Source organism: Tachypleus tridentatus, chromosome 8 (genome assembly GCF_004210375.1).
Source record: "Tachypleus tridentatus isolate NWPU-2018 chromosome 8, ASM421037v1, whole genome shotgun sequence".
NCBI lineage: Eukaryota > Metazoa > Arthropoda > Merostomata > Xiphosura > Limulidae > Tachypleus > Tachypleus tridentatus.
In genome coordinates this window covers 109358886-109384610 of record NC_134832.1, presented here as the reverse complement: position 1 = coordinate 109384610, position 25725 = coordinate 109358886, and the positions used below count along the sequence as shown (strand labels likewise).

The following is a 25725-nucleotide window of genomic DNA, read 5'->3' as shown; positions in this document are numbered from 1 at the left end:
TGTACTGGAGGACCACACTTGCTAATCTCAATATCTTATATTAGGTGTTTCTACTGAATGTTTTTCCCAGATGAACTGCAGTTGTCATACTCTAATGTAACCCACAGTACATGCTTATACAAGCCCTCTGTTGTTTCTTCACTAGACTTTCCATATTTATTAACACCATGCTGTTTTAAGCCATAGTTCTACAACATTCTTCTACTGATCTGAGGCTGTATATCTTTTTCCTAAATGGATTGAGGCCTGCCAATTCAGTTTCAACCTTTTTTGTTTCTATGTTGGAAGTAGTGCTATTATCTAAATGTGTTCTTTGTCATATTCTTTTACACCTGTTCTTTCAGTATGATTGCTTTCTACTTGATTACATATTGATGTGTCTTCACCAGTCCCTCCTCCTTTGCAGTGTGGAATTCTAGCTTTGGGTGAAAGAAAGTAAGACCATTTCAAAGGTTAACATTTTCTTGCAATGAAAATATATTTCAGATATGTACTAACCTCTACTTTCTCACTTTTCACTCTTCCTCCCTGCTGATATGCTAGTGTTTTTATTTTGTACTTACCAATTCTCAAAAGTTAAGATTACTCTAGAATAGTAGAGGGAACTAGCTGCACTAGTATAGAGGGTATATGATTGGTGGACGTTAGTCACATGATTACCATATATTCTGAAATGTGCAACAACTGATGCAGTATAAATGAATGGCAGAATGTTACAAAAAATTTAAGTAATGCTTTTAGGCAATCCAGGATCAAGCTTTGAGTGAAATGCATTTTCGATAAGTAAGGAAATTTTAACTTTACTCAGAGATGTTTCAAGCAAATACTTTTACTTTTCAAGCCAAAACAAGCATGTCAGTAAATGACAATTACAGAAACGTTTTAAAATACATTTTTCTACATATGTGTGTGTGTGTGTGTGTGTGTGTATCAAAGAAAAGGTATTCTGTTATTGAAAACTTGGGGATGTGTCCTTTATGAAAACTATGCCTGTGTGTGTGTTTATATATAGTTAGATACAGATATGGGATATTACTGCTCACAATAAGTATATGAATCTGTTGTATTAGTAGCAAATATGATATACTGATGCTTTCTTTTGAGATAACAAAACACAATTTTTCATACCTTTTCAATCACATATTTCTGTCACAGTGATAGTAGAAACTAAAATAATATTTTAAAACTCAAAATAAATGACATGCTTTTATAGAAATACCTTAACGTATAATCAGATTAACCACAAAAGTTGTCAGCCCTTTTGTATTTATTGTAATTGATAAAGTAGTTCAGTCAGTCTAATTCACTGAAACAAGCTACTGTCAACATGTGGCAAATTTATATATATATATATATATATATTTAATTACTATTATTATAGATAAGTATTTTATTTTTATTTTTTTATAAAGGCCATAGAAATATGTTTGCCAAATAAGTTATGTGGGTAACTTTTACTTTTAGAATAATGGAGTTCATATTCATACAGCAGTTCAGGATTTTTTCTTCTTTTTTTTTTTTAATTAAGATAGTGTAATAAGCCTGAAAAGCTGAAATAGAGCATTGTAAAATTTGTTTACTTTCCACATTTCAGTACATTTAAATAGATAACAGTTCTTGGAACATGGTTCAGAAAATTTGTGAAGAAACATGTGTACTATGTAGAATAGTCATAATGTACATATACACTTGTGTTTGTTTTTGTGACTGTGACCATAGAAACAAATTACTTATAAAGTCTTAATACAGACTGATATTTTATTTTTTTTATTTTAGGTAATGGAAACAAATGATCATGTGACAGTTCCTGTTACCTGTGATACTGTATCATTGGGTCCAACAGCAAGGTATTCTTCCTATCTGTCTGAAATACTTTTGTTAGCCTTTAAATACTATAATTCTTATTTTTGCAAAATACCTTAAAAATTTAAACTTTTTAAAATATTTTTGTTACTGAGTAATGTTTTAACTCTCTAGCTATGAAGGCCAAAGAACAAAATAATAACTACTATTAATAACCTCAGAAACAGTATTTGTACTTTTACAAGAAGATATAAAGATTTAAGAAATATGTCTTGCTGTGTGAGCTTTATGAAATTCTGTTTCTGATATTGTACATTACCTCTTGCATAATAGCTTTTCTTGTTTTTAGTGCTGCCCTGTATGTGTACAAGATTTTTCGCTTGCCACTAGACTTGAAACTCCCACCTACCCTATTTTCAATGTAGCTGTATTGCATCTTTGCATGCAGCAATCCTCCACCATTAGGAGCACAACATAACTCCTGATGAATAATGGTCTCTATACTATTCAGCTTAACCTTCACTTCTTTAGGCACTGTTGTGTTTGGACATTACAATATGTTACTCATACTTTTAACTTTGTTTCTTAAACTCTTAACTTATTCTTTTCTCTATTTCTTGTGGAATTATCACAGTTGAACCATGAACTCTAAATTTCATGTCAAAAAATACCACCTTTGTGATTACTTCCATTTTATCTTTCATTTTTCAGACTTCATGTTCTACACTTTTGGCTGAGAAAGTCTCAGCCCTATTTAGATGAGAAATTAAACACTACATCAGACAGTCAGCTTGTACAGAACCTGGGCAAGATCTTTTTTTTCCAGAGGGGTCTCATTTTGATGTTGAAGATTTTGAAAACCTTTTTCCTCGCTATGCCATGCAATCTCGTGTTACCTGTGGTTGCTGCCAGACCTCCCTCAATATTTTTTGGACATGTTCACAAGAATGTTGCATTTTTTGTGTGAGTCTCCCAAGATCTTTGAATTTTTCTGTTTTGGCTTATCACCCAGCAGACTTTTGTTTTCTAGACTCCCAACACTTAAAGTCATTGATTCAGGTGCTGGGTGCTATTTCTGATTCTCCACATTGCTTCTTCAAGGCCAAATTTTCCAGACTCTGACTTACTTTCACTTCTATCTTTCAGTACCTGTCTATCATGCATCTACTAACTGAGGCTATCCCTCTGATCCCATGTGGAGTTTTGGAATTAGATTCACTCCCTTGTATTTTCCACATTAGTGAGTTTATCCTCTTCAATCGTTTTTCTTCCAAACATAGTTTTTCTGTTGCTGATATCTCCTGTGTAGAGATGCACCTTCTCACTACCTGTCTGTACAACCTTAGATGAGCATCATTTTAATGTGGATCTCATTTTGGAAATGTCCCCTAGTTCTTGAAGTCAGTGGTATTCTGCACGAAAACTTTCCTTTAATTTTCAAGTTGTCTCAAGCTTCCCCTACCCCTTCTAAATTTTTACCTGTTTCTCTCTCAAAGGTTTCAGTGGTGAGGTGTCATATTTCTCACCATAGAAACACAGCTATCTGTGCTGGTGACTACCCAATGAGATCCAGTAGATTTATTCACATTTAATGAGTTCACTTCTAAACTTTGTAATTTTCAAATGCTGTCTAGGTACTTCTTCATCCACATCCTTTCTTTTCCTTCACTTTAGGTCTATGGATGACTAAGGAAGAAGTCTTGAATGCATATCTCCACATCCCTATTGCCACAGTTTCCTGATAGTACTTTTGGATGTCTACAAAGGTTGGGTTCACCAGTTTTACATGCTACACTTCAGGCTGGCCACAGCATCTTATGTGTTTTTTTGAGTAGTCAGGACTCTACCTTTATTGCAATATGCCCAGTGCTTGCATTTTCATCATTCTGTGGGTGACTATCTCTTACTGGTTCCATCCAAACTGGTAGCACACAAATACACACAACTGCTTTTGACAAAAGCAATTTGTATAGGTTGGATCAGCAGGATGGAGAAGTCCTTTTTCTCACTCACCCAATACCTTGTCCATTTGAGAGTCTTTTTCAACTACTCTGTAAGTCAGGCCTAGCATACTTCTCCTCACCTATGAGCAAGGGAGTTTTTAGTCATTATGGCCCTTACCTCTCCTACACTCACTGATTGCAAGGTTCTTTTTCTTTTGGGGAAGTTGGCTTCTTTGGAAGCTCTTGTATCCTTAGGTCATGCTCACTTGTGTTCTCTTCAATGAATTCTCAATAATCAATGGAACCTTGCCAAAGATCTCTTTAAATTTATTATCCTTCTCCACCTTCCTTCCTAATACTTTTCACATGTCTGATAACATAGACAACATCACAGTAGGTGTTTCTATTCCACCTTATCATTCATAGTTACATCTGTTCACAGCTGCATAACTTAAGGTTAGAAGGATGTGTTTGGAACACCAGGAGGTTTTAGATTCCTGATCCCTTGTGGAGACAATCATATGTATCAAAATCATGGAACTACTGGCCATATATCAGACTTTGGATTATTTCTCTCCCTCTGTTGAGGATCCATTCCAACACTTCAATAGCTGTCTCATACACTAATCAGTAGGATGGCATCCATTTCTGTTTGTTCTGTTTCCAAACTTTAGAATTATTCTTTTGAGCCCATGTTTTTCACACATGCCTCGTTACATATCCTGTTCTGGGTGGATTTAGTCTGTTTATGGATAATCATTTTTTGTCCAAACATGCCCTCCTCACAGAGAATTCCCTAGTTCTTCAGTTTTTCTGCTGGTTTTACACATGAGGTACTCCTCGTATGGGTGCTTTTACCACACATTGCACCACCAAATTACTCTATTCTTGTCCCCAGTACATCCCCATTGGTTGTTGATGTTCTCCATCTGCACTGGACCAACTTGTACCTATATTCCTACTCACTGATCATCCACTGAGATATGGCTTATGTACTGAATCAAACCCAATGGCCCCATTCACCTCTTTCCATTTTTGTAAACAGTTCTTTATATACACTTACTTCAATATATGGCATGTGAATAATCAATCGACAACTTAGAATATCTCCCTAATGGTTTTCTCAACCATTTGAATCTGTCAAAAGGCTACTACATTCTTTAACAACCAAAATTTCAAGAAGGTAAGTTGTGTTTTTAGTCTGCTCAAAGTTTCATTTTTTTTAGACCTAAATACAGCTTAGTTACTAAGCTTGATAAATTACAGGAGAATTCTGTAGTATTGATATAAAATAATTTATGACATTTTGGTTATTCAACTGCATATTTAAAAGTTAAAAAAGTATTTTGTTGCATATTCTCCATGTGTAAAATTTCTAAAGGCTTATCAACCTATGTCCAGCAATAGCTGAGTTCAGAGGTTGTAGCTGGAAGAGACAATTGTTTGCTTTACTCCTGTATTTACTGTTCTATATTTTAAGAAAAATAACTTTAAAACTTATTTTAAATAGTAATAATATAAATACATATATAATGTATAATAACTGAAATGTAACTGTTTATTACAAAATACAAGTCCACTAAATCACAGGTAAGAGTCATTTTGTAAACACTAAAGATCAATTTTTTTACACTGTTGGATACAGTAATGCAAGTGCACATATACAATGTCAGTGCAGGTTATACAATGTTATCCAGACACGACTTGGAGGTAAGCATAATAAATATGTATAAATAACGTACATTATGAGACTTAAGCTACTTAGACTAAACATTTGTATTTTCATGTTATAATTTCTAGTAATTCTAACATGAAAAAAGCATGATTTATTTCCTAATTTTTTTAATCATGGCTATGAGGCCAGCTAATTTATAGACCCCATATAGTTAGGATAGAGAAAATGACAGATAAGTATAAGATCTTCATGAAAACAAACATTTAAAATGTACTTAAGAGGTCTTAGGGACAAAGAATTATTTTTTAATCATAACATGAAATCACTTCACACTGAGACTAGTATCAAAATAGATGTGATATTTTCCCAAACTAATATTTAGTAAAAATTCTTCATTAAAAAATCTTATTTCTTATGTACAAAAACTTGTAATCATTACTAAACATCTACCAAGTTTTGTGAAAATACAAGTATTCCATCAAAAGTTATAATATAAATACTTAACATGTGCATATGTATATATGAACTCATATATATTATACTCAGCCCATTGCAAAAGTGTTAAGTCTTCTTTCCTACTCCTTTTGGTCTGAGGTCATCAGAGGTTGAAGACACTTGTCATTGTTGTTTTACATACTCTTTACCACCATACCTATTTTCTCCTTTATCTGGGTTGCAGCTTGTGAGGACAACTCTTCTTTTTTACAATTACCCTTTCTTCTTTTTTTCCTTGATATACTCTTTTGTAGATCTGAATAAATTCATATGTTCAATTTATGCTCTATTATTGTATCTCTTGCATGGCTTCTTTCTGTGGTTCTTGTTCTAGATTATTCATTCCTTGGAACCCATCCTCTCAATAAGACATTTCTCTGTCTGCACTTAATGTTTGAATTCATCAACTTTTTCTGTTGGTATATATATCCTTTTCTCCCAGTTCTCAACTTTTCTTCCAGATGTCATCTCACCAGATTTGAAATTATACTTTTTCACTGGTTGCTCATCTATGTCCTGCTTTGAAGGAGATCATCTTGTCTAACATGTGGATTACTTCTAACACATTCATCTCCAACTATCTACATCATGTACTGTTTTTTATTCATCTGATTATTGCATTCATTCCACCTGCTACATTCTCTATGTGACAGTTCATATGTGTATTAGTAAGTTTGCTTTTCACTATATCCTATGGGGTCATGTCTCTTATAGGTAGTATATGTTTCTCAGTGGCGACTAGTACCTGTCCAGATATGCTTTTGGATATTAGCCACAAAATTCACACTGTACAGCCTATCATGCAAAAAGTGTACATGTATTTGTCTGTGTGTGTGTGTGTGTGTGTGTATACATATATGCACCACCTCTCATTGGTCAACTCCTGGAGGTCGATGTTGCAAGGAGCTGGACCATGCAAGTAGTTAGCTGAGATGCTCTACCAGAAAATAAAAGGGGCTGCTTGACTCTTCAGTATATACTTATCTAGGCCTATAATGCACACTGTTGAGATGATGTGTTCCACAAAACTGCTAGTATATGCCTGAATATTGGTTCCTGGAAAATACGTTTTTAGGTTAGGACTAGACTAACCAACATAAATTCTCATTCATTTGTTGTACTAATTAGTCAGAGTACCCCCAGCATATCTCCTCCATAAAGCTGAGGCTTGGGAGTTCAGTATTGCAAGGAGCTGGACTGACTAACAGGTCATTAATTGTTATTCCTGTTTGTGCATGGATCTGTGGTTAATTGCCTGTCACATTGGGCAGATTGGGTTTTAAATGTGAACCACTACATAAGCATTTCCCTGCCTACTATAACTCAGATATGAGATTCCTGAGTGGCTGGTATTGGTTAAGAATTTACACTTATGTACCCCATCTAGCCAGATTGAATGGAACTTTCTCCTTTTCATCTCATACACTTGAAGTGAAGATAACTACCCAGTGCCACCTAGATTTGGACTGGAGTTGACTCATTGAGTACAGACTGATGCACCCTAGCCATTCTTCACCATGGAACACACCTGTTTGTTTTTTTCACCCACCATTTCAATAATTTATTGGGAACCCTACATCCTGTCATTTCATGGATTGTGTGTTTGTCTCTAAAGAGAGGTCATGCTACTTGGTCATTCTTTGAACACTTTCCATAGGGTGCTCTTTAAGGTATCTTTTGCACTAGTTCCTCCACCCTTTCATTGTGAGATTCAAGCTGTTAAATAAGAAGGGATAAGATACCATATCAAAAGCTAACATTTTCCTAAACTGGATATGTATATCTGATAGGTACTTACTTCTTCTCATACTTCCCACCCTTCATTCCCATTTCCAGCACTTTTGTACCTAATCTCAAAGTGAAGATTTGGGTGAACAGTATAGAGATAGTAACCTACATAGGGCGAGTGTGTTGGGCTCCTATTATGGAGTGTTGCTTCATGTTAATTTGCATGTGAAGACACAGTAGAACTGCTTTGAACATAGGGTAGGTGGGAGTTTCAAGGTTAGTGGTGAGCAAAAACATTTTCACATATAGAAGGCAGCACTGAACATGATTAACTAGTGTGTAAAAGGAGGTAAGTACCTATCAAAAATACACTTTCAATTTAGGAAGATGTTAAGTTTCTTAATTATGAAATAGATTATTTTGTAACTTCTGGTTATAGCACCAAGGATCGTGAATTGCCTGATATCCCACTGCCAGCCACAGTTCACAATTCAACAACTGACTCAAACTCAGACTCTGTACCTGACAACAGTTCTGAGTGCTATGCCTCTATTGCCAAGGGAATAGCAATTCCTAACAAACCAATAAATCAAGATAAAGCTACGAAACCATATGCCGTGAATGAAGTAACTGTTTCAGTAAGGAAATTGTTTAAAGACTTCTTTTATAATTTTTATTAGTAAAAACAACCAATAAAATGAGATTTAGTTTAAACAACAATAGTAACTACAGCACACTTTAAAGGTTCTTTTAATGAACTAAAAAGTAAGTATAATTAAAACATTGGAAAAGTCTTAAATAGACCCATCATCAGTGTTTGGATTTTATGGATTTTACATTTAATGTTTCTTTTCAGTTATTTATAGATATATAGGGGTAAATCCATGCAATATTATTGTCATGATGACTAGAGGTTTCCAACAGCAGAATTGGTGAAAGGGTAAATTTTTTAAGATTGATAACATAAAGTATTTTTCACATCTGATTTATTTTGCTTTAAGTATTTAAGATCTCATAATGCTTAGTAATGAAAATTGCATAATTTAAAACATTTATTCTTCATTCATCTCACCACATAAGTATTATTCTATACCAGACTGGTAAAGACAAACTGCACAAAATTTGTAAGTAATAATTAAATGTTTGTTGGATAGTGGAGTTGTGAATATTTTAGTTTTACAGTATATCAAGTTTCACTAATAATGGCACTGTTTAATTAAACATCAGCACTAATTAATATCTGTAAACTGTCATGGTAGTCTATCCAGTTAATTGGTATTTGGCCAGGATGCTGTTAGTTACATATCTCTGATTATAATACAATACCAAGTTTTATTGTTTATCCAAGAGTGGATAATTTTTCTGTGCAATGATCCATGATTACTGTTTTTAGTTTGTAAAACTTATAACATTGAATAATCACAGATAAATCCTAAGATATTGCATATATATACTTTTTAATAACAAATTGTGAAAATAATTAAACTCAACCCCTATCCATTTAACTGATTTTTAAAATTTAGGCTAATAAATTAGAATAAATATCTTGTATGTTATAGTGTTGTATGAGAAACCTTGCTAAATCATAGGAAACATCTAAGAGTTTTAACCACAAACTCATTCAAATGTGTGGAATTAAATCGTATATAGAGTCGTAAATTAGGTTTAACATTTGTGATGGGCTTGGCATGGCAAGATGGTTAGGGAACTTGATTCACAATCTCTCTTTAACTGTGAAACATTATAATGTGACAGTCAATCCTACTATTCATTGTTAAAAGAGTAGTCCAAGAGTGGGCAGTGGGTAATGATAACTAGCTCTTTCCCTCTAGTCTTTCACTGCTAAGTTATTTCTGGCTTATTTGTATTGTTACTAAATTTAAGATATTTTTTTTATCCTGTAATCCTATGTTCACTACAGGATCAATGTGTACATTCATAACTTTTTACAGAAGTATTTTTAATATTTAATTAAGTAGTTTTACAATCAGTATATGTTAATAAATTTGTCATTAAAATGTATTTTGTAATGTACTGTATTTTAATGTTTTCTAGTTTTATTTACTTCAAAAGAAAATGGCATGGCATGGCCAGGTGCATTAAGGTGTTTGACTCATAATCTGAGGGCCATGAATTTGAATCCCTGTTGCACCAAACATGCTCACCCTTTCAGCCTGGGGGCATTATAATGTGATGGTCAATCCACTATTCTTTGGTAAAAGAGTAGCTCAACAGTTAGCAGTGAGTGGTGATGACAAGCTGTCTTCCCTCTAGCCTTACACTGCTAAATTAGGGATAACTAGCACAGACAGTCCTTGAATAACTTTGTGTGAAATTCAAAAACAAAACAAACAAACAATCAAAAGAAAATATTGAACAAATTCTCAAATTTCACTTCTCTTGTGTCATGATTTTTTCTACCCTTGTATGATTCTTAAGTGTCCAACTAATTAGAAGTACACACTATAGGTATAGAAAAGCCAAAATTATAAACTTAGAGCCATGTTTCTTATTGCTTTACTGAGATACTAAAAGAAAAAGTCAATCCCACATATCACACCTCTTCCACATCATTCTTTCAAAAACTGTCATTAATTGTGTCTGATACAATTTCTTCTTAATAAGATTCATTATATTCCTGTAAATATTTCTTCAGTTTCATTGTTTGTGATTGTTTTTATGCTTCAAACAGCTATTAAAAATTTTAGCTATTTTTGTCTTACCTTAAAAAATTTAAATTGTAGTAGTTTTGGGATATTATGTTCTAGTGACTGATATATTTCTTGTGTTATAAAATATAAATGTGAAAAGAACATTAATAATTTTGTGGAAAACAAACATAGTATGAAAAAACTAATGCTAAATAATAGCTAAGTCTATGTCCTGAAGTACAAGTTACTGAAATAGTCCCAACTGTAATGTAAGGCCAAACTTTTTATTCATTATGTATATATTTTTTATTGTTATGTATACTTTTTTAACAAAAGTAACTGAAATACAAAAATTAGTAAAACACATCAGGCAAGATAATAAATGTAAATGAAAAAAAACTAAATAAAAAGTTTCTGCACAAGTAATTGTAACTTTATTGATTCTTTTCATTCAGTTCTCCAATTGTAGTTAATTGCCTGTCACATGCATATATATAGTCTAAAGTACACTATAAGGAAGTAGAATTAAAAGAAAGCAAATGTAGAAAGGTTAGATAACTAAGGGTGTTATGATAAGTAGTTGTAATTGCTTGTTAAAATGTGCAGTCATTCTATAAAAAAGTGTTATTGATTTTATTTTGTAGTTTTCAGGTATTTTCTTTGTATATTGATGATGTTGCTGTGATTAGTGTTAGCATAGAGAAAATGAGACACAAAATATAAAGGTGTACAAATTTTTATCTTCACTTATAAGGTTCTATGGGTTATGCAAATGCAATTTGAAAACTGTAGGAAGAAGTATTTTTATTATGAAAATCATCTTGCATTTAGACTATCTCAGTAATGGTTTCACGAGTTTTACAGACAATTCTTTAGTGAAAATACCTTTATTTAGTAAATTCTGCTCTTTTATATACAACAAATTTATAATGTTCACCAAAAACTTGCTAAATTTCATAATTCAGGATTATAGCTTCACAGAAATAGAATATGGACCAATGCCATTCAAAAGTATTAACTCTGTCACTCTCAGTTGCTCAGTAGTAATTCTGAGGGTTTAAGATCCTAAAAGTTGGGTTTTGGTATCTAGGATGGGCAAAGCTATCTATTGTGTAACTATGTACTTAACAACAAACCTTTGACTCTCTCAAGATTGATATAAAAAAACTGAATTAAAACAATTACAGGAAATAAATTTGTATTCACTTTTTCACAAATTTAAAACAGAACTTCACAGTTAAAATTTAATCAAACAGTAATATTTACAGTAGCTGAGTTCTTTTTTAACAATTATAAAGTTTCAAGCTGTAATATTGTGTTATTATAAAGTAAAACTTACATCTAGTGTAAGTTTTCAGTATGACTTTTACCTGAAGACAACCATATATTGTGAGTCAAAACGTTATAATCATTAAAATTAGAACCTGTCTGCTGGAAAATTTGCTGTTACTGTATTTTTAATTAATTCTTTAGATCAGTAGGCTCCTAACTAAATATTAAGTGAATATTATATTTTATTTTTCACATAATTTTCTTGTAAATTGCAGATTTTAATTTTCAGTTAATATCAGCATTCTCCAATGAAGTTGTGAACTTTCTGAAATATGTATTGTGTCAGTACAGTATTCCCAGCCTCCTAGGAAGAAAACTATAATGTTTTTTTTCATTTTGGGGTCAATTATTATTTCTCACCCTTGGGTAGTCTTGGTGTGGTATATTTGCATATTATTCAGTTTTGAGAAGTCATATGCTAGTGATATAAACATGTAATAAAATTTATTTTTTCATTCTTTTCAAATATTTAAGACAGTATGGCTTCCAATTCAGAAGATATTTGCATATAGATTGGAACAAAGTGATAAAAGATTCACTTGTGGTATGTTGTTAGAAAAGATAGTTATGAACAACTAGTACAGTTACAGTTATGATTTGTTTAAAACTTGTACTATTATTTTATACTTTGTTTATATTAGAATGTTGTAGTATTGTAGAAAAAAAAAAGATTTTCATGGAACATGATGAGGTTTGCTTAATTATTCTACACAAGACATTATCAAACATTATTTGGCTGTATTACACTGTTTACATAAAACTACATGAGATCATACCAGCTTTAAAAACATTTTGAAATATCCCCAAAAAGTAATGTTAAACATATATATATATATATATATATAAATGAATATAAAACAGGCTTCAATTAAACCTTTTAATCAACAAATTTAAAAATTGGCTTGCTTATGATTTTGGAATGGTAAAATCAGTTATTTATATTGTATACCAGTTATTGTACACATAGTGTAATTATGTATAATGTTTTTTTTCAAATGAGGATAAAATATACAGTTTGATAAAAGAATGTAAGAAGACATATAAATCAACAACAGAGGGAGCATTTTTAATTTTCTTCTGGAGTAAACATATCACAGTGAAACCGTTTGGAAATTTTATAGCTGTGAATTTAAATACATATCACATATAGGAATAACATATTCTGTTTGCACAAGCTACATGATTTATATAAGAATCTTTGTGATGACGAAAAACCCACTTGAAGTAAAAATGTATCTCATGATAGCTAATATGAGTATTAAAACTTTTATTAAAGTAAAATAGAGAACAGTGTTTTGATCTTTTTTGGTCATCTTCTTTGTTAACCTGAAGATGATCTAAGAAGGTCAAAATGTTGTTCCTTACTTTATTTTAATAAAAGTTTTAATACCCATACCAGCCATCTTAATATACATTTATAGAAGGATCTCTTTCCATCCAGTAATTTTGTTAAAGGTAGTAAAACAAGCCATACAGGTGAAGTATTAAATTAATGCACATGTGCTTCTAAAATGTAATAAACATTTTGGAGTATGTATTAAAAAGGCTGAGCTATAGACAGTACTGTATTTTGTAGCTAGTTAATTACTTTGAGTGAAGATATTTTTGGTTTACAATTTCTTTGTTTTTTATTAAATGGTTCAAAAAAAATTACAATGTGAAGTAATTCAATTACATAATACATTTACTTATAATGAAACATTTTACTTTCATAGGTTCCAGCTGTCTGTGATGGTGGACCTCACTCCACACCCACGACTCCAGCCAGTGTTGTAACCACCTTATTAGAGGTTTTCCAACCTTCAAATTTAGTTGAAGCTTTAAATAAATCAGAATCATGTATAAACAACCTTTCTCATACTCACAATACGTTTATTAAAACTCAGCCTGTTCAACACTCACTTCTTCCAGGACACATAGATGATGATGATTTTAATGATATTCCAGAAGCTACACATTCACCAAAACGACAGATTTCTGTAAAAGTACCTGCACAGTCTTACTTTCCTACTTTCAGCTCATATCAACCACCATCTGCATCAGAACAACCCAGTGGAGAAACAACTGATTTAGAGAACTTTTTTACATCCCAAGTTTCTGGTTTGTTTGTTTTTTGTTGGATTTCTTTACACATACATTTAATAATGAGTTCATTTGTTATTGATCTTTAATATTTCATTGCAAGTTTGAAAGAGTTTAGTAATATAATAGTAAATTTTTATTTTTCTGATCATAAAATATAATCAATTATGAATATATATGTAAAAACGGCTCGTTTGGGTTGAGAAAATTTTTACGTAGAGGAGTGAACAACGTTTCGACCTTCTTCGGTCATCATCAGGTTCACAAAGAAAGAGAGAGAGGTTCTTTGTGAACCTGACGATGACCGAAGAAGGTCGAAACATTGTTCACTCCTCTACGTAAAAAATTTTCTCAACCCAAACAAGCCGTTTTTACATATATTTTTCTCTAAAAGTGGGTTTTCTCGACATCACTAATTATGAATATGTTTTTTTCAAGAATAGATATGTACCTCTTGTGTTTTTGGTTTATTTGCCATTTTTTGTGTAGTCAAATACTAATCATAAATGTTGAAATTAATTATAAAGTTAAATTAGAAGAGTTGGTATCTTTGTAAAATATTTGAAATGCTCTTGTTGAATATTATAAATCAGTGATTATATCCAGTATTTATCAAATATTCTTCAGAGTTTTATGGAAATTTTGAAGGACATGTGAAATAATGATCAAAAGTTACATAAGGTTTATCTACATAATTTATAAAACTTCTATATAAAACTTTAGAATGGTTAGAAAGTGAAGCTCATATCTAAAGCTTGACTTTTATTTTCAAGAATTTGTTAAAAAGTTTAAATAATGAAGGATTATTGACTTTTATGTTAATTTTTTTTTTTACCTTTTCTTCAAAAGTGAAATATTAGATGGTGTAAGCTTTTGATAGATAGCTTTTGTTAAATTTTTGGTGATGTGTATTGTTTAACATTTCTCACTTGGTGGCATTGACCCATCACTAATTAATGTATAGATAAGAAAAACTGTTAGGGTTTTTATAAAATTATCTGTGCTTTTAGATTTATTTTTGTGTAAGCTATTTTTTCTTTCTAATTTTTAAAACTTTGTTTACAGTGTTTAAAAACCTTTCTTTTTAAATTTCCACTGTCTCATTTACTGAAATAATGTTTACTTGTTTGATCCATATTTACTATATTGATTGTTAGTTGTTTAATAGCTGTCAAGTTTAAAATATTTGGCTGAATGCTCTATATCCACACACTGAAAATTAAAGAGTTTTTTGTTTTATTTTTAAAGATATGTATAGAAAGGAATATTTCAAAAAATTTAACATTTAAATATTCATTCCAGTTAAATCATTGGTGTTGAGTTTGATACAGTATAGGCTTAAAATTTCAACCAATTTGCTGTGAATACTCAGGTTCCAAATTATCTTTGTCTGTTTTAGCATTAACTTAATCTCACAATGCTCTCCATTAACACTCTTTTCTTGTTTCTGGTTCTGTAGGTTATTAAAGTAAATAGTTTATAACTTTATCAAAGTTTTTTACATATTTTTTACATACAAATGTCTTTATTTATTGGAGAAAACACATTTAAGGACTTTACATTGTTTATTCTTGATTACTCTGGAATATGACAGATTCCACTTTATTTATTGTATAACTTATATAAGAATTTAACAGAAAATAGTTAAAACTTGCATTAATAAAACTGTAATTCTGTTTATATTTGTACATGCAGTAGTAGAAAGTTTAATTCACTTAAAAATCTGTAAGTCATATGTTTAATTGATAAGCAAAATTGGCTAAACAAAAATAGAAACAAATACATGATTTTTTACACTGAAAACAATTAATGCTGTTCTTGTCATTTGATTATGTTGCTATTAACTTTTAGATTCGTATCAAATCACAGATGTATCTCTGAAATATTAAAAACATTTTCTTTTTTTGAGATTATTCATGCTGTCAATAGCTGTGTAAGCTTAAATCATCAGATTTTTTGACAGTCATACTGTTAACTTCATTATAAACTCAAGTTATTTTCTTTGTTGTTACCTTCAGAAGATTGTTTATAAGTTTATAACCTTTTTGACATAGCCTTGGCTCCTTATATTTCCTTTCAAGAAATGAAACAATCTGCTGGTCTTCTTCATTCATTCAATATTTACTTTCATTTCTTCATAGACTGTTAGCTTATTTTGACTTATTATTCCACTCATTCTACATTTATGAGATTATCTACAAATTCTATTTAGTACCAACATGATATTTGGCACATCTGAGATATCAGATAAAAGTAGTTGAAGGAACACTTCAACCACCTTCTATAGCATTCAAAGCCTTTGGAACTAATGGCTTACATGCAATGCCTCTAATGGGTCTTTGGTTTTCATTGTCACTGTTGTCATGTGGCATAACTGTTTCTCACATCATTTATGAGTCTTCAGTTCTTAGCTCACAAGATTAACTCTTCCTGATTAGTTCTACTCTTTATATACAAACGTTTTCTTTATGCATGCCAACAGCTTTCTGTTTCACTGTATTAGAATTACAAGATTTCATCATGTCTTTCATGCCAATCATTGTGTATCACATTCTCACCAATAAGAGTATAACATGCTCACATGATGTATATGACTCCCTCTTCTCATTTGGAAGTGTTTGATGTCAGACATGCTGTTTTGTATAGTTAATGCTTCATATTTGACTTTGTTTTTTTATCAAGTGGTAATGTTTTACTTAATTTGCTTTCATTCAACCCAATTCCTCTCTAAGTTAATTCTAGTCAATTTATTTCTGAATTCTATTTTGGTGAACCTTTTCTTTTTAATAAACTCCAAAGTTAATATTGCTACTTCAGGATTTACACCAATGTCCAGCATTTTATCTCAGGTCTCAGATGCAGATGGACTGGTAGTGAATTTACCTGTTTTTATATAATGAGAACTGGCTGAACCTGTGCATGGTGATGAGAAATTTGGTTGTCTTTTTCCACTTCCAAAGTTTGCTGTTCCTCCCATTCCCAACCCAAGGAGTTTTCTAGGCCTAATTTGTTTTTTATGGATTTTGTATCTCAAGTATGTGATTTCTATCACTTTCACTTATTCACCTTATTCTTCCTTATTGCATGAACAATTTTTCCATCTCTTTTTTGTTTTCCCCCCCTCCCTTGATATCTGAGTACATGCTGATCAGTTTGCTTCGCAATTAGGTGAAAGGATTAGCCTGCCAAACCCTCCCACAGGACTTCTATTCAGTTTGACCTTTCTTACCATCATGTGGACTATCCATTTTTATACCAGCTATTGTTAGGTTCCTTGTTACATACTTGAGAGATGGCTCTTCATTTAAATGTCACTCTTTCGATCCCTAATATTCTTCTCTGTGTCTTACCCTTACCAACCTCTTACAGTATTTTTCTTTCATACACCTCCTATCTGAGGCTGTCCACAGAAATCCTGAAGTATTTTCTGTAGATACACATGCCCTTCTCCCCTTCATTTTAGCTCATATATTGTCATCATATCTGGTATTGCATACATATCTTCTTTGTTGTTGGGGCATTTTAGGTTGTAATGCCACATTGGCTTGAATCTCTTTACTCTTGACATATCTCAGGGATATATGTATTGCACCATTTCTGAGACATTAGACCTTTGATAAAGTTCTGAAACTATCAAACTTTGGGTGACATCAGTCCACCAACAGTCCATCCTGAGTAATATTGTAGCCTGTTTGTTTAATTCAGAGTCTCATATGCCTCCAATTTTCATTTCCTGTTCCTCATCTTCCTTGTCCTTACTTGTTCCTTATTCTTTTCACCTTCCTTAATGAAGCATCCTTCATTGCCAATAATATCAGTGACTACCCAATGGGTTTGGGCAAGGTGGAGACTCAGAGCTACTTTACCACTTTCAGAATCCATCATTTTCTTTTGTCCTTGTGGCTGTCTTATTAAAGGACCTCTTCTGAGCACTTTATGTTAAATAGCCCTAATTTCCTAGACACTGCCCAAAATTATACGTGGGTTTAGTTTCTTGTTTTCTGGCTTCTTCCTCATTGTATTTTTAGAGACTTACTCTGTAATTAGGCCATCAAAACATATTTTCTTTAATTTCTTACCACCTTTGGGAGAAAATGTTCTGATATCTATGCCCTTAAATGCTTCACATACATAGTTTTCTTGAAATATAGCAAGTCTTCATACTTAAAACTTGAGCTGCAAGAGAAGGTGATCCTGATTCTCATTCTGAAGGATGTTCTTATCTCGCTTGTACTGATTCCTCCAGGAAGAATGAGAAAAAAGTTGTTTATTTTATACAATGAATCATGCTTTTTGGATCTTCTTACAGTTTACTGGACTTGTTGACTGTGCTGTCCTTAAACACTTCAAAAGAGAATTCTGTGTTATATCTCACCAATTTTATCAGTTTGCAAAGCCTTTGGTGTCTCTTTACTATTACCATGTTAAGGATCTCATGTAGCTGGGATGCAGACAAATCCAAATGTGTTCTTGAAATTTTATTTAGGTAATATTGCTGGCTCTTCAACTTCAAGATTTGTTTTACCTCTTGCTGTGATTCCAGGGGTGTTAGTGGTTGAGAAATAATTTAATATACATAAACATAGAAAAAAATAAGAAACTACTGTTTTCATTATAGTATGATGATCTTTGTGCATACTCGTCCAGTCAGGGCTTTTGCATGTTGTATGTACTTCTACATTTTCATTTACAAAATCTTGGAACTCCATGAAAGAGTATTTCAAATAAGATTCTCATTCTCTGTATGATATCTTATAGCTCCTACCATGGCAGAGGTTACCTTACATTTCATTAGGTCTGATGTAGATTTGCCAATCCTATTCTTGAGGTCACATAGATTTCTTATTCTCCCTGGGTGCCCAATAACAAGAATGAAACTTGTGTCTAGGTTAGCCTTTTCATATTATAATAAAGGGGGCTTTAATCTCAGGATGATGTCTGGTCTTTAGTTATTATGAATATCTTTCTCTGAGAATATTCCACTAAACATGTGGCACAATGCATTGCATTCTGACCTTGCTGACCTATTACACCATCATCTATAACGAAATCTGAAAATGTGCATGGCTTCTCAACTTTTGCTATAACTTTCAAACTGCCATTTATATATATAAAACTTGAAATGTTCAGGCCAAGGAGGAACCCTGCTAAAAATAATGCCTTATTTTAGTTGAGCCTCCTTGAGGATGATCACCTTTACTCAGTTCTCTCAGGAAACCAGTCTATTGCATTTACTCAGGTTTTGTTTTCTGTTGTTAACTATGAGCTGTCAGTGCTGTATGCACCACAGGTATCAGTACCCAGTTTTTAATGATATATGTCTTAAGATTTACCATAAGTCACTGGAAGTACCACAGGTTTTGAATTCTACTCAAAATATTTTACCACTAAACCCTTCTGCATCAGGTAAAAAAAAAGGAAGGTTTTTTTTGCATTTTTTGATAGTTTTTACTTATAAGTTAATAAAATGAAGGTTAAAGTTCAGCACAAACATTTTCAGTGCCATCTATCAAGCACTGATTGTAATACATATTTTGATGTTTGTTTTCCCACACTTTGAGTTATAGTATCATTTAACAAAAGGAGAAAAATTTGTGACACCATCTTTTCTCATGGTGATTTCTTTAGGCTTATATTTGCCATTGGATACCAATGAAGAAGGGAACAGGAATTCCCCTGTAGCAAGTCAAGCTGTTGCTGGTCAAATACCTTCAGTTGAGATTCCTTACATGACCCCTCCATTACAACAGTCATCTCAAGCAACCAATGTTGATGTAATAGGGCCTCCTTTTCCAGGTAATTATAATATATTATAATAATGGCTGAATTCAGTATTACATTTTTTTTTTGGTAATGTAATGGCTGTAGTGAATAACATTTACGTGTTGCCAAATATTGCATTACATATACTGTAGTTTTAATATCGAATAGAATATCCTTTTAAGAATCAGTATTTGAATATATTTTAAGGTAAAACTTATTTAGTCTTATCGTTTCAAAAATGTGAAGGCAAAGTAATTAATCAATTTACAAGCTGTTGATCAAATTAAACCAGTTTCTAGTTTTTCAGATGATTTTGCTTTAAAAACTATGTAATGTAATATTTTTGTTATAGAGTGCTTCTGTATTTTATGTTGAGACCTATTTCAGTTAAGAATTCAGATTGAAATTTTGTGAAGTTCAAGAAGCAAAGCAGGAAAAGCCAATATTGTCCACCCTTAGAATGTGCGTGTTACACAGGTGTCATTTTAATTCAATCTGTTCTGTATTTCACCAAAGTGGGAAAAACACACAACTCCAAACAAGTAATTGTAGGTTTGTTAAAGTTTAAGTTTATATTTGAAGGATTGTTTTTAGTTTTTGAATTTCATTAATAGGGTTTTTATTTGGATAGCTACTCAGTTACATGCAGTCAAACAAATGCGAGTCTAGATCAGTAGTAATCTCACAGTCATAAGGTAAAAATTTGGATTTTAATATCCATAGTGTGCAAAACATAGTTATTTTATTATGTGATGTTGTGTATAATACAAACAAAACCCATTTTGGATTGTTTAACCTTTACTTACTATTTTTCAGAATTGCTATAGAAAACAAAAGCATAAATTAATTAAGTTTCTAATATCTTTTCAATGTCAGCTTAAAAAGTTACGAGAAAAATTATTTTCCCCAGTTTTAAGTTGGATAACTGTAAAAATATGCCCATTTTGTTCACATTTAATGGATTTTTAATGGTATATATTTTTTCTCCAAGTTGTTTTGGTTTGTATTCAATAGATATAAACCTTTTTGGACATAAATTCCGTCTGATTGGCAAAGAGGATGGTTTTGTTGTTAAGGTTAGCAGTTCCACTAGCAAAATTAGTTGTGAAACTTCCTAAAAATGTTTAATTTGTGTAAAACCTGTTTTCAAGATTCTGAAATTATCTTGTGTTAATTAAGTATTCATAATTTTTTCAATCATATTTAGTTTTAAAATAAATGATAATTATTTCAATATGTTTATAAAACTTCAAGCAAATTCAAAAGAAGGTAAATTGTTTTACTTATTATTATAATTGATAAAACTAACAAGTGTATGTAGAAAGGAAGGCAATGGTTTTGAAATTATTTTGCCCATGGATCACTTTGGCATGGGAAAAGATCTGATGGACTACGTACTGATCCTACCCAACTATTATTTACTCTTTTATGTTTTTGGCCATCATTTTGAGCATCACTGACCATTCTGTGGTTACCAAGAGGGCCCTCGTGAACCACTAGTGGACTACAGATCCTACTTTGAGAACCACTGAAGTAAAGTTATTTTGATATAGAAGGTTGTGAATACAGTTATCACAGATATTTTCAGTTAAATTGTGAATTCCGTTATCATGGATATAGTCAATTAAGTTGTGAATTCATTTATGGATATTATTAGTTAAGTTGTGAATTCAGTTATCATGGATCTTGTCAGTTACATTGTGAATTTAGTTATCATGGATATTGTCAGTTAAATTGTGAATTCAATTGTCATGGACATTGTAAGTTAAGTTGTGAATTCAGTTATCATGGATACAGTCAGTTAAGTTGTGAGTTCAGTTATCATGGATATTGTCAGTTAAGTTTTGAATTCAGTTATCATAAATATTGTCAATTACATTGTGAAGTCAGTTATCATGGATATTGTCAGTTAAATGTATTCTATGTAATTTTTGAACTGTTAGCAAAATATCTGTCATTACATTAGTGAACAGGTGCAATACTTTGAAGTGGACATTGTGTTTTGTAAGGTTATTATGGTTGCTTTTGTAATCTCAATAATTTAAACTGAGTAAACAAGGGAAATAAGTAACACCACCACTAAGAAGACTTAACCACAGGCTCATCCATATCATCAATACTAAATTACCTATATGTGGATCAATTCAAAGACAGTATTCTCAAAAGAGCTGCTCAAAGATCCATAATCATGGTTGAAGTGTGTTGATAATACTTAATGTTGCCATACGTTTCTAATAAGGTTCGATAATTCCTGAATCACCTGAATAGATAGCATTCAGTATTACGATTCACAAGGAAAGAGAAAGTAATGCACTCCATTTTGTAACTGTGATGGTTTCCATAAAACATAATTCATATGATGCAGGAAGTTATAGGAAACCCATAGATAATGATGCAGAATACCTAAATTATAAATTAAACTATCCAAACAGTGTAATATTGGTGCATAATATACTATCTAGTTTCCAGAATAAACAAGATATTTATAACAGAAGGTGTAAGAAAAATTCATCATCACATCCCTCTTAATAGTGGATGTCCTAAATGCTTGGTAAAGAAGGAATAGCCAATAATAAGCAGGAAAAAATTACAGACATAAATAGCCATACTCCCTTTTATCAAAAGCTCTGTAAAATTGTACATGGAATATCTAAACAAGATAAACTCAGGGTTGTATTAAGAAACCATAACACAATACCATTGTAATTAGTCTACAATAAACCATTTAAAGACTTAATGGTAAACAAAAGTGCCAGTTATAACATCCCTTGTAAATGTGGTCTCAGTGCATTGCAGAAACAAAAAGGCAAAGAAAAGTTAGAATTCACGAACATAATAGACACGTAAAACTTCATAATACCAATGTATTTAACTGTTGTTCATCATATGAAGAAGACAACCATACTCAAGAAAAAAAGGATAAAACAACTTTTCTACATCTATTTAACTGATAACACTCTCAGTCAGTCTAGCATAGAAGTTCATAAAATCTGTTTACTACTATTGAAAGCATTCACATAGTAAATTCAAGTGTTAATGAACAGGTGGTTAGCACACCAAGCTTCTTATTATGAAGACCCAAAATTGAATCCTGGTTACTGACACCATGGAAACAGTTATTCTCATGACTTTCTTAAAGACAAATATGGCCTAGCAGATGAAACAAGATTTAAACTAATTAGTAATTAGTATGTATTAAAGAAAAAGTGACTGATAAGTAATTTGATGATCATAGAGGCTGGTTAATATGACAGTGATAATGTTGCTGGCTCATTTTAGTATCAAATAATCTGATATTTCTTTGTAGCATGTACATTCATACAGATGAATTTCTAAAGTTAGAAATATATTTGATATTCCAGGAAGAAAAGACATACCATATAACGTGATAAGTGTTCGTGAACCTTTAGCCAAAATAAGAGAAGAAACATTGAAATTACAGAAGCAGCAAAGAAGAGAAAGTAACCCTGTCAGTTTCAGGTTTACAATTAAGGTTTTCTTTGTCTTATAACAGAAAACATAAATATAATTTATATGGTTATCTCCATTTAAAGAATTATTGTTTCAAATGTTTTGTTCTTCACCTAAAATGCCAATTGCAATATAAACACTTATAACTGTGATTTATCCAAAGCTTTAATTAAGTTTGGAAACGTAAGCAAACACATTTACCTTTTTTTTTCCCAGTGCTATATTTTAAAATGTAACAGATGGTAACCAATAACTTTATTAATACTTCTGCTGGTCAAAAAGCAGCAATCTGTCAATCATAGCATTCTGAACATCATTTGATGTTATATATTTTTAAATAAAGCATACTTAAGGTTTTTCTAAAATATGTTAAAAATCTTTATTGCAAAAGGAAACAAATTTTGTTTGAATCATTATACCAAATCAAAAACTATTATTTTAAAAATAAGTTTATTAAAATCATTGGAGCTGCATTTTAATCCTTTCCAGACTAGTGTCAGTTGATTTATGCATTTGCATTCATAAGAATTAATAACTGATAAATGTCACCATATCTAAAACGAAAGCTGTATAGACTTAAAACATGATAATAATTTATGAACTTAAATTTCTTTTTTTGGCAAATTTATAATTTAATATGAAATAAAAACAACTACATAACATAGTTATTAACTCAGGTAATCGGCATTATGTTCATAACAGTTGTCCAGAAAACCAGGTTTTATGTTGTTTATGTAAATATAAATAAATTAGTAATTCCTAATTGAATTATCAGATAGCTATAAATAAAGGAATTTTGTTTCATAAGGCCTCTTTTGATTTGACATCTTAATGGAATAGAAGTGTGTAGTAAAGTGGTTGTGTATGTGCCACATTGCGCAGTATAAGGCCTTCATGTAATTCCTTGTCTCCTGCTGGGACAGCACCGTTATATCTTCAATTCACAGCACTGAAATCAGGGGTTTGATTCTTCTTGGTGGCTTTGCTGTAAGAAAACACATATAACTCCTTTTCTGTTGTGAATTTCATTATGGTGATAAATTTAAAATGTGAGCAGATTCTTAAAGTTTCCTTTATTGTAACTTGTTTTGTATTTTAAGTAAGTCTTTTTTTTAACAATTTGGCATGTGTTTTGTGGTTTACTGCTAACTTCACAAAAACGTCTAGATGCAGAATCAACACTTATCTCACAGCCACATATGTGAAGGTTACCAATATAAGAAACAGAGCTATGAACTAAAACATTATAAGAATTTATTTAAAAGTTTCTTTGTTTGGCATTGTCATAAGCAATAAATCAGTTGAACTCAATAATTTTTAAGTATTTAAAAAATCACAAATGTTAGAAATTGGACTGAAATCCATACTAAAACATAAATTTAGACTATATCATTCAATAATGAAGGGTGTAGATAGGCTTTGTATTAGTCTAATATATACATATATATATGATTTGTTTTGAATTTCTCTAATATGTTTACTTTTGTATACCTATGCAAATAATCCACTTGGAATTGCTTTCTCTATTATTTATATTATTTTTAAAATATGCATTTTTTTTATTAAGTTTACTGTTGTTGACATATTATATTGTTTTGAAAATAATAACATTAGGGCACCCATTATAAGATACTCGGCCTTTGTTATATGGATGTGTGATTCAAAACCAGAGACTGCAAACGAATTGAAAGTAGCTGTGCATATTAACTTTATAGTTCATTTTAATTTGAATGTATTTTTGTCATCATTTTATTAATATAGAGTATTTTAATTCGAAATAATTTTTAAAGTAAACTAGTAAGTTTGCATTCATTCACCACAGTTGTGTAAAAGTAGGTAACAGTCTCAGAAATATTTATACAACTTCACAAGAATTTAGCAAAGAGTCGGTAATAATTAATTTATGTGCAAGTGTCCACTAATTGGCTTAAATATTGGCTAGGAAAAAGAGTTGTGTTTCTGTCTAGTGTGTTTTTTATTTTGTAAAATAAAATAGCTTAAGAACAAAAATAATTCACCATGAACACTATTCCTAATATTTAGGTAGAACAATAACACAAAAGGCAAGATTTCTCTCAAATAACAGCAGACTAGAACTAAGTGATTGACTAACAATTATCTTTATTTACTACAAAGTGCCATTAGAGTGAGTTTAATTCATCCAATGTTCACTTGGCTCATAAGTAATAGAAATTCTGTTTGTGTGTATTGCTGTAATAAATTGTATTTTAATGAAAAATTCACCTTTGAACTTTTAAAATAAGTGGAAAGTACTTTAATGAGGTATTTATTAAAACTAAGCCAGTGTTTTGGGTCCAATTACTGAAGAAAATTTGACTACCTTGCAGGAAAGAGCAAACAAAAAGGATATAAATGTACAATCCATAAAATATTGACATACAGTTGTGGACTTTCATGTTTGAATATTATTGACAAAATACAACAGAATAATTTTTAATTATACAGATTAACTTGATGAGAAATTGTGAACATTCCCTCTACAAAGTAAAGCAAAATATTTGGAAAGAAAAGCTCCCATCATTTTGATTTTTAATCTTACATCTAGATATTTTTTTTTAAAACTATGAATACATGTACATTATTTAAATTAAATAATACTGTTCTGAAAATTTGATGGCATTGTAGAAAATAAAGAAATGTGGTTTAAAAAGTATATTTCTTCTTCATTATGTCATTAATTTTTCATAGCAGAACTGTTTTAACATGCAACCTGTGCTAGTCTAGATATATTTAATGTTGTTGTTTACTACTTTTATAAACA

The 25725-nt window shown here is 31.3% G+C and overlaps 1 protein-coding gene across 6 annotated transcripts in view; it reads left to right on the top strand.

Moving 5' to 3' along the window:
- LOC143223193 (uncharacterized) overlaps nucleotides 1-25725 on the top strand; it is a 66781-nt gene that overhangs the window by 24745 nt on the left and 16311 nt on the right. For all 6 annotated transcript variants that reach the window (XM_076450787.1, XM_076450788.1, XM_076450790.1 and 3 more), the window contains 5 exons: nucleotides 1777-1847; nucleotides 8084-8282; nucleotides 13343-13727; nucleotides 19338-19505; nucleotides 22835-22941. In XM_076450787.1, the coding sequence (XP_076306902.1) occupies nucleotides 1777-1847; nucleotides 8084-8282; nucleotides 13343-13727; nucleotides 19338-19505; nucleotides 22835-22941 (930 nt within the window). The remainder of the gene's footprint in view (nucleotides 1-1776; nucleotides 1848-8083; nucleotides 8283-13342; nucleotides 13728-19337; nucleotides 19506-22834; nucleotides 22942-25725) is intronic.